The sequence below is a fragment of the Pezoporus flaviventris genome, unplaced genomic scaffold, assembly GCF_033815535.1.
Source record: "Pezoporus flaviventris isolate CSIRO_AGI_PZ_B2104156 unplaced genomic scaffold, CSIRO_AGI_Pfla_v1 ptg000040l, whole genome shotgun sequence".
Lineage (NCBI taxonomy): Eukaryota > Metazoa > Chordata > Aves > Psittaciformes > Psittacidae > Pezoporus > Pezoporus flaviventris.
Window position 1 is genome coordinate 1,150,978 of NW_026892588.1, and position 9,466 is coordinate 1,160,443.

General features: G+C 41.5%; 2 protein-coding genes across 2 annotated transcripts in view; both read right to left on the bottom strand.

Moving 5' to 3' along the window:
* Positions 1–3,720, bottom strand: part of ARHGEF4 (Rho guanine nucleotide exchange factor 4) — a 217,293-nt gene extending 213,573 nt beyond the window's left edge. Inside the window, exon 1 of the mRNA XM_061465393.1 lies at positions 3,304–3,720. Coding sequence (XP_061321377.1) covers positions 3,304–3,516 — 213 coding nt within the window. The 5' untranslated portion in view covers positions 3,517–3,720. The remainder of the gene's footprint in view (positions 1–3,303) is intronic.
* The window catches only part of PLEKHB2 (pleckstrin homology domain containing B2), a 476,827-nt gene that overhangs the window by 275,623 nt on the left and 191,738 nt on the right, over positions 1–9,466 (bottom strand). The window lies entirely within an intron of this gene.

The window sequence follows — 9,466 nt, forward strand, 5'->3', positions numbered from 1 at the left end:
TTCAATAGCAACACAAGTAATAAAAATGTCAAGGAAGCACTGCCCACATCTGAAGTCTGGCAGCAGATGTGCTCACACAAGGTTTATAAATCAACCTTACAGATCCGCATGGTTTCATTATGAATTAGGGCTCCTAGATGCAAAATGTATTAGCCCAAGAGGAGAAATGTACCGTTTCATAAAACAGCTTGAGAAAACCAACTTTGATAATATATGGGAGATTAGAAATGGTCAAGCCATAGAAATGGTCAAGACAAGCCATAATGGTCAGCCAAATGCATCTTTGTACAATAGCAAAATGGCTAACTTGTTCACAGGCATCTATCTATAAATGAGTGCCTAACCTTCCTTTCTTTGCAACTGCCTCATGTTCATAAATAGGGCTTAAAAAGGAGAACTGGCTGAAAGAATAACCTTTGTGGCATGTGGGACTTTCAGAAAGATTCTTTTCTCACATCCCCACAAGTTGTTGTGGTGACCCCTAAAAACTGAAGGCTACCTTGGGACATGAGAGAGAAGCTTCCCAGATGATAGTTTCCAGAAGACTGGGTGGGCTAGATGGCTCTCTCCACACCACTTACAGAAAAGACAGTATTTTCCCTTTTGGGAAAGCGTTGATGAAGAGTTTTAGGGAACTGCTGGTATTTTCCAACTCATAAGCACCTGTAGCTCTATCTGTAGCCAAGAACTGGAGTAATTTTGATGCATAGGGGATGTACATAGGCTGTTACAAAGGGTGCCTCTGTATCACAGCAGCACCATTTCAATGCTGCTGGCCTTCCCTCCCCTCCCACTAGGGCAGGCTTGCTAGGTTCTGCCAAGCTGCAGAACCTGAGAAAAAGCAACACTGTGCTGCTTTTGTTCTTGTGAAGGAAAAGGAGGGAGGGAAATTAGCACTTTTTGAATGGATTAGGCACTGGAAGAGTGTCAGGAAATAAAAAAAAAATGGGGTCTCATATCTGAACAGACTTTAAGAAAGCACAGTGAGAAAGAAGCATTAATAAATCAGAAGCATTAATAAATAAATGCGCCAGCTTCACCAGGGCATTTTAAGGGTCTCAGAAAGCTTTCTGAAGAAATTTGTGATTTTAACAGAAGCAACATTATCTCTCTTCAGTCTACTTTTGCGCTGTACGAGGTGTTCCTTCCCAATTCAAAGGACTTGTATGCACTTCGCAAATACAATTCTATATGCAAACAGGTAAAATCACAGACAAAATCACCTCTTGTAGCTGATGTATTTTAATAACTCTTCCTGTCATTTAAGAAATAATATCCATGCAAAAATGGGGCAACTATAGCATACTCCAGATATAAGCACGTAAACTAAGTACTGAATGATACTGTGCAATTTACAGTTTAGCCCACGTGGAGCCCACATAGCTCTGGGTTTACTTGGAGAAGAAGTGGGGTGAGCATTAGGTCTCTGTTACACAGTGTCAGTTTCTGCTTCCCTTTATGTTAGTGACATTTCATGTTTTTCCTTGCATGAAGCTGTAGCTTCTTTGCAACAGACCAACCCCAAACATTTTGTCTGCCACTTGTCAAGTTGAAAAACAACCATTTATCTGAAAGGATAAGATGTGCACAAGACAACTGTGTGCATGCCACTAGATGCTTCCAGCACACATCTCGATTAATGCACAAACCTCCCTATGTATCAGCAGCGAGTCCAAGGTATTTAAGTGCTGCACACACCCAGACACAAGTGTACACTCACTAGCTCTAACTCATTCTGTAGCACAAGTATGGCTTAAAGCCTACACATTCAGTAGTTGCAAACAGGTAAAACCACAATAAAACCAATCAAACCAATCAGAAAACAGACAAGGTGCTACCTTCCCCACCCTGGAACAGCACTGCAAAACCACCAAGTGTGTGCTGCCTCAGCACTCTGCCTCACGTGGTGGCTTTGACCTGTTGCTGACATCTGCCCTACGGCTATCTACTCCTGCCACATAACTGTATGGATTCTTACCCCTTTTAGTCAACCTCACAAAAGATCCCTGCAGTAAGCAAGCAGAAAAATGAGAAGTCGGATGAAGTGCCTGTATCTGCCCCCTAATGCAAGGAACTGGCATCACATAATAAACTCTACCATAGTGAAAAGGAAAGGCATTACAAATATGGAATATATATGGAAACAAAGCTCTCTAGCAGTCTAACAGATAAAACTGTTAGTACTGTTCAGGTTTCATTTTTATGTCACAGTTTTGCATAGTTGTGCTGGAAAAAAAACCTGTGTAGACATTGCCACCAAACTGACACACATGCAGAGGTGCCTGTAGGAGAGGGCTGAAGTACTACCTGGCCCAACACCTGGGGTTTCCACCACATCATCATCATCATCATCATAACATATTTCTTATCTGTCACGTACTTCAGAAGAGAAAACAGACAGCAAATGTTGCTTTGACATTTGTTTTTAATCTATCTGGTGATCTGCCCATCAACTAAATGCCTACAAAACTAAGACTTGAATGCAATAATAGAGACAAAGGAAGACACGTTACACATCCTACACTTACTAATATAGCATTGTTATGCATAAAATCCACCAGCATTTTAAGCTCAAATGTCTCAGTGCTTCTCTGCTTAATCTAAAACCTTAAACCTAAACTATTCTATGATTCTATGATGCACTTTTGCAGGGCTGAATGTTTCCTTACTTGGATCAGAATACTAAAGCAGCTTTCTGCAAGGTAGAATGGAATGAACTATGGAGTTTATACCTGGTCCAATGCCTTGTTTTTTCCCTCTCCAGTAACACACTAGGCAAAATGATTTTACTTAGATGTGCTCAAATCACATTAAAAGTAAGACCTGCTGCAGCCTCAAAACTGATTCCCCATTATGTTTGGCAAAAATGTTCTAACCCCCCCATTCTTCACTTTTGTAATGATCGCATTTTCAGGACTAAAAACTTCTGTTGCTCATCCAACATGAGAGATGAATGTAAACGAATTAGGAGCACAACAAGAAATTTCACCTAGAAATTAATGTAATATAATCTGAAATCCCTTGCAACTGTGTAACAGCATACAGAAATAACCTGGCTAGCAATTATTAGTGTCTTGCTTTGTATAGTACTCCATTAGTAGCCCATACAAGTTTTCCCTTGTTGGATCACCTGTTTCTGGGTACACTGTCAATATTTACAACGTTCCTTTTTCTAATAAGCGATGATATTTACCATATGGTAAATATCAATGAATCATCAAATGCTTCAGCAGAGACTTTGATCAATTTCTCTTTTAAGCACATACGAAGTTAACTAAAAATAGTTGTGCTACAATTTCTTACCTTGCAGAGTTTCAGCAACAGCCAGCATGTCAGGTATGCTGTCACAGTGAGTTTTGCTTTCATGTATCTTTCAGGCAAAGAAGTAAGGTACATTTGTACCAAATCCAGCTCTTCGTGGACAACACTACTGCCAGCATTATTATCATCTTCCCCACCCTCTTGTCTTCCTTTTTCCTCTTCTGCTGAAGCACCCAAACATCTATTGAACTCCATTTTAAAAACTGTTCCCCCCTACTTCTCCACAAAGCCCTGATCTGTCCAGAGACACCTATGGGAAGTTTTTATTTCATATCAGTAATGATATCCCCCAATTCTCCAGAAGTATGTAGCCTTGTCTTTAAGACAACCCAAAAAGTTAAGACTATAGTAGAACAAACTTTCTTTAAACTGCATTGGCTCTTTGCCTTTCTCTGATTGAACAACCTCTTGCAAATGTGCGTACAGCTACAAGATAAATATAGCCCCAGCTAGCTTTGTCATACAGCACAAGAATACTCCTGCCGTTGCCAAGAGAGAAGAGAAAGATTCCATTTATTTAAAGAACAAGTCCTCGGCATCAGTACTCCCTTGTTCATTTGGAGGAGGGAAAAAGATGAAAAATCTGTTATCTTTGAAAACTTTTTTGCCAACTGTGCTTCCTCAGAACAAGTCCCAATTCTGTACAAAAAAATTATGTTCTTATGGAGGAGGGTTATTTAATTCCAGAGGCTTCTAGCCACAGTAATTCATTGTCTGTGATATCAGAGATGCCAAGCTTGTGAAGGCTACAAATTTCAAAAGAATAAATGAGGTCTTGCAGATGGACTACAGCCAAGACATTCTGAAACAATGCACAGCCCTTCCACAGGCCAAAATATGAAGAAAATATGCAAGGGATTAACTAAGTCATTTTTTAGCTAAACCTTAAGCAGCTCATCTCTGCCTCATGACCGCTGAAGTCTGTATGTTAAGAACAATTTTAAAGACCTTTAGCCTACTCTTAGTAACAGGTAGAAAAAAACCTAAAGGTTTAGGTTTATTTCTACAAATTATGAGAAGTCAACAGCATCAAGAACTGAAATACATCATTTTGATCAACAGGATTAACTTTACCGGTAACTTCATTCAGAAAGTTATGATTTCTGCAAACTATTTCACCCACCGCAGAGGGGATGGATATTCAAGTAAAGGAAGAGATCACAGTGGTTTGCTCAAAAACTCTTCAAGAGCTCTGATGATTTGAAACATGGCCCTTTTTAACAGGTGGAGGATCTAACACCCAAAGATTCCATCATCTTGAACCACTCTTAAGCATCAGATAGAGCAGTTATTCATTACATGCTTAACATCCAATTTTATGATCTTTAATCATATTAAATATCACCTTGACCTTATTTCAATGATTTTCATAGAACTACCTGTGAATTATATACTGTATTTTTAGAATGAGTGTTTCAGAACATAAAAGGTAAAAAAAAAGCTGCTAGACACCTGTATGCAGTCTGCCTATAAGAAATGGCAAATAAAATGCAGAAAACCTAAATGCATTTTTTTTCCCTGCTATGTTTTGCAAGGTGTCTGAATCACCTGCTTCCTCTGATGGGTACAGCTGCACTATTTCCCTCTATTTTCATGTTCACACAAATTTGAGGAAGAGAAAATACAATTAATTACAGAGACAAACCTTCCTGTGATAGCTCTAATAATGCAGAACGTCATTTGTATTCCTGCATGCAATCCTAAGTACAGATGTTGAAGGCAAGCTGGCTCTAGCAATTGCAAGGGAACTGGATAGCATCCCACAGTTCACTCTTCTTAGCCCTATCCCTCTACTGCCAACACGTGCCTGCAATTCCCATATGATGACTGCTCTGACATAAACAACTTTTGAGTAATCTTCAGGGTAATGCTTATGGAGCTTCAAATGTCAACAGGCAGTTACTATAGCCTTTGCGTGGTAGTCTTCCCTGCATGGGGGCAAGCTAGCACGCCTCACAAAAGCAAACTAGTTCATGTAAAGGAAAGTTTCACAACTCTTGCCTGCTCTCTTGTCGCTAGAGGCAAGTAGCCTACTATCTTTGCTTGAATGCAATTGCAGCCATGCCAAAAGCCTGTATCACCATTGCTGCCAAAATTTTAAGCACTGTTATAGAACACTTAACATAGAACAAGGAAGGATAAATCGAAGAAATTTCAAGAAGCAAATGATTGAGCTAGCTTATAAACTTGTAGAACACTGTCAATTGAGGGAAATTACAAGAGTACCTGCAGATGACAAGTGCATTAGTTTTAAGGTACTTTCAGTCTGTTCACAGAAAGATGTGGCATTGCCACATACTGGCAGTCACATCATTTTCATCTTTTTTGCCTCCCTGTTCTTTTACCACTAGGGAGTTTATACATTAGGTATTTTTAACCCCATTATTTCTTCTCTACTCTCTGCCATTTCTGATTGTGAATAATGGCATATGAACCAACAAAAACAAGTCCACTTAAGCTACTTTCTGGCCCTGGTAAGTTCAAATGAAAACACTTCAAGCCAATGTTTTGCTGCCATCCTTGGACAATCTGTCCCTGACCTGTTAATACATTCACTATCACTGCAGCTTTAGGTGGCTACAATCTCATGTACTTAAAGAGATAAACATGCTTGGCACTGAAATTGTCACAATTCCGTATTAACAAGTAACCAGAGCCTTGTATAAAGGAAGCCAAGAAATTTCACAAGAATGGGATTTTTGAAGGGCAAGCTGCTAAGAGCTAGTGACTTGGAATGTGAGTTAACAGAGTTAGCAGACACAAAGTAACATGACATAATGCAGTTGAGAGGCTGTTCTAGCTACAAAGGAAAATTAACAGTACAGAGATTACTTCTTAAGTTAGGTGATGAGATAAACTGGCATCACACAGTGAATCGAGTTGTTCAAATCTTACACTCTGCGTGCCAGATTCCACAACAATACTTCTATGAAATGGGAAAGACAACACTCAGGGTTGATACTACACTTCCCGCCTTCAAAGGCTCCAGCAATTTAAAACCTTGGAAAGGTAGTTAACCTTGACTTTACCCAGAAGAACTGCTCACCTTTGACATTCCCTCACAGGGCCCACATAGCTTAAATGGATATTTTGTGGTCATGTATCATATTAAACCTCCAGTTCATAATGGTTTGTAGTAAATATCTAGTTGCAGAGAGTACAATTTGAGTTTATACATTTATACTCCCTATATATTTACACTACTTACCTTATGTATGTAGCTGATATAAGCAGGTTTTAGATGAATAATTGATGGTCACAGGCTCTACTAACCCTCTGTCCAAAGGCCCACTGAAATGACAATAAGCAGTATTTTAAACTCCATAAACTGCTTAGAATCTATATAAATAATATCTTCAAGCACAGTATAGCTCATTTCAGTCCTACCATGACTCATTACTCCTTTCATTACACTTAGCTCTAGCAACAACAGTATTAATCAGACACTTCTTAGTATTAATGGTACCTAGAATATCTGCAAAAAATAACTCTATTTAAACCATGCCACCTCTCACTGCAAGTTATTCTATCATTAGCACAATTGGAAATTTTCTACTTGCTTGAAGTTTGTTTTTTTTTTTTTAACTGGAAGAACATTTTGCTTTCATTGTTATGGTATAGGTACAGGGGAAAGACTGGAATAAACCCTTCCAGGATGAGACAGCTCAGGAACTGAAACGTGAACTTGCCTCTTCCTGATGGAAACTTCACTTCTTTATTAACTGCCAGAGTACTGTCCCTTCCTGTTCATAGTCAGTGACCAGGCACAAGTACCCAGTGACCACAAGCTTCAGAAATGTGAGAGAAATGCTTCCTTCCCACCAACAGAAGGGAACTTCTCAAATCTGTATCTTGGAACACTTTATATTTGCTCCTAGTATTTCCTCCAGGGCTGTGCTGGTTAGAAATCTGTTTAAAATGAAAGCCCCGGCTCCTGTTAATTTGCTTGACTATGGATAGGGAGGCATTAAGATACAGAAAGTTGTTTGAATGTAGGAGTTTTATCACAAGTAAGAAGCACTGGTCCTCCATCCATCCATGTTCCAGTATTTCTGCAGTTAGTGAGTACTGTCTCATGACTTGAGATTCCAGGACCTGCCATCCTCCAGTCTGCCCTAGTCCCCTCTCCCCTTTCATTAAGGAAACAACATGCCTTACAAGAACAGGATGGAGCTAACCTACTGGGAAGCTGCTGTCCTCCCAGACCTTCTCACTGACTTTTGCTAAAAGATCACAGTTTTGCTTTGTTGCATTTGACTTTTGCAAAATTCTGGTGCTTCAAGCTGTACAGATAGCATCTTGGCTACCAGAAACCCTAAAAGGAGCTACAGGTCCCTGAGCATCTAAGACAGAAAAGCCTCCCTAATCTGCACAGTGGTCAAGGGATGCACTGTAAGCAACTGGGTTTTTTGTGGTATTTGACGGATTATTTTCATCTGGCTGGACTATTTCCCAGCATACTGCTCTGAGCCTTGCAGCACTTCATACTTATTCACAGATGCAGTATTTAGAGGTGTTTTTTGCATGAGTTAGTCATTGCTGGATGGCCATCCATTAAAATGTCCACTGGGATATGAGCAGCAGACAGATGTCTGCACTGGAACTCAAGGTGTGACATGTAAACTCACCCAAGCTACTACTAGTTAACTAGCTTGTATGCCGGTAGCTTTAAAGCTATGGGCTTCAGTTTAAGCTGTACAAAAAAACTGAGGAACTTTGGAGTTAATCTGGTAGCCAGTGTGCATGCAGATTAGTCACTGCTGTCAGTGAGAGAAAAGCTAGGATGGGCAGACCCCTACACACTATATTCTGGAGAATATGCAGCCTTTGTGCACATTGAAGCAGCATTTTTTTTTCATATTAAGGGAAGAAATTGGATCACATTAAATTTATGAGGCTTTCTCACATGAAGGCCTCTATGTGAACAGATTCAGAACTTTGGCTTAGCTAAATGTACATGGCCAAAATGTAGCATTTATGTGATTCATGCAGACCACACAAGCCTTAAAAAAATCCCTAAGCAGGAAATACTTAGAAAGCAATCTCTTTTTTTAGTGAACTGTGTGATACATGCTGCCTGGGATCAGGTCAGCAATGTCCCAATAAAAGTTCCCTGTATTATCGTACATCTGGTTCTTGTCCCAGAGTCTGGGGAGGTGTGAAAATGCCAACTGGATGTGCTGAAAGCTAACCAGGCTCCTCTGATCATCAAGGAAGTTCAGGTCAGGTTTCAACCAGCAGCTTGTGGTTTGGCATGGGAAGGACTATTCCACTTCATAGCAGGATGTAAACACCCTGCATTAGTCTTCTCTGGATACCTCTGGACACCTGCTCCAGCATTCATCCTTGCTTCTAGCTAATCGAAGGGCACTGGGATTTGGTGAGGAATGGACGCAAATGCATGTTTGGTTTTCTCAATTTTAGATAGCTTTGAAACATTTGCTATGTAAGTCAGGAGAGGGGTTTCACACTTGTTGCTTGAAGCCAGAAACCGCACCCCATTTTATCTCCCGGCCTGCTCCACCCTCAGCTACCCCATGCAGCCCTCGTGCCCCAACCCTGGGCACACCAAAGCAGGGCCCTGAAGTTTGCTGATTGCCAAGGATACCTGAGAAAAATAAAACAATCTGCCATAGATGCTCGCCTGTGTCCCAAGAACCTTACCACAGCCCAGTGCTGTACCCCTCACGGAGCCTTCCAGAATAATTCCCTACTGCTTTCCTGAAGAATCCCTGAAGCATCTTTTCTGAAGGATCTGTAAGAAGCCCAACCCCCTTCCACCAGCACCACCTTCATCAGGCCGCACCGTCCTGTCCACAGGAAGGCGGGCGGATAAATGGCCCTGCTGCCACTGCTGCCGCCATCTTGAGGCTGCATCATCTCTCGAGGGCTGGGCGGGAAAAGCAGCTCGGCACGTCCATGTCCTTCTGTAGCTTCCACCAGCCATGGGGACTCGGCCTCCGTTCCAGCCGGGCCGTCACTCCACGGTGAGGGTCGCCGGTTCCCCTCTCAGAGCAACCCCGCGGCGGGCAGGACCCTTGGGCCGCGCCGCTGTAGGAAAGGTGCTGAGGGGACAGCTGCACCACAGCCCTGCGCGTGCCGCCACCCGCGTCCGCCTCGCTGCCGTGCCCGGTGGAGGCTGCGC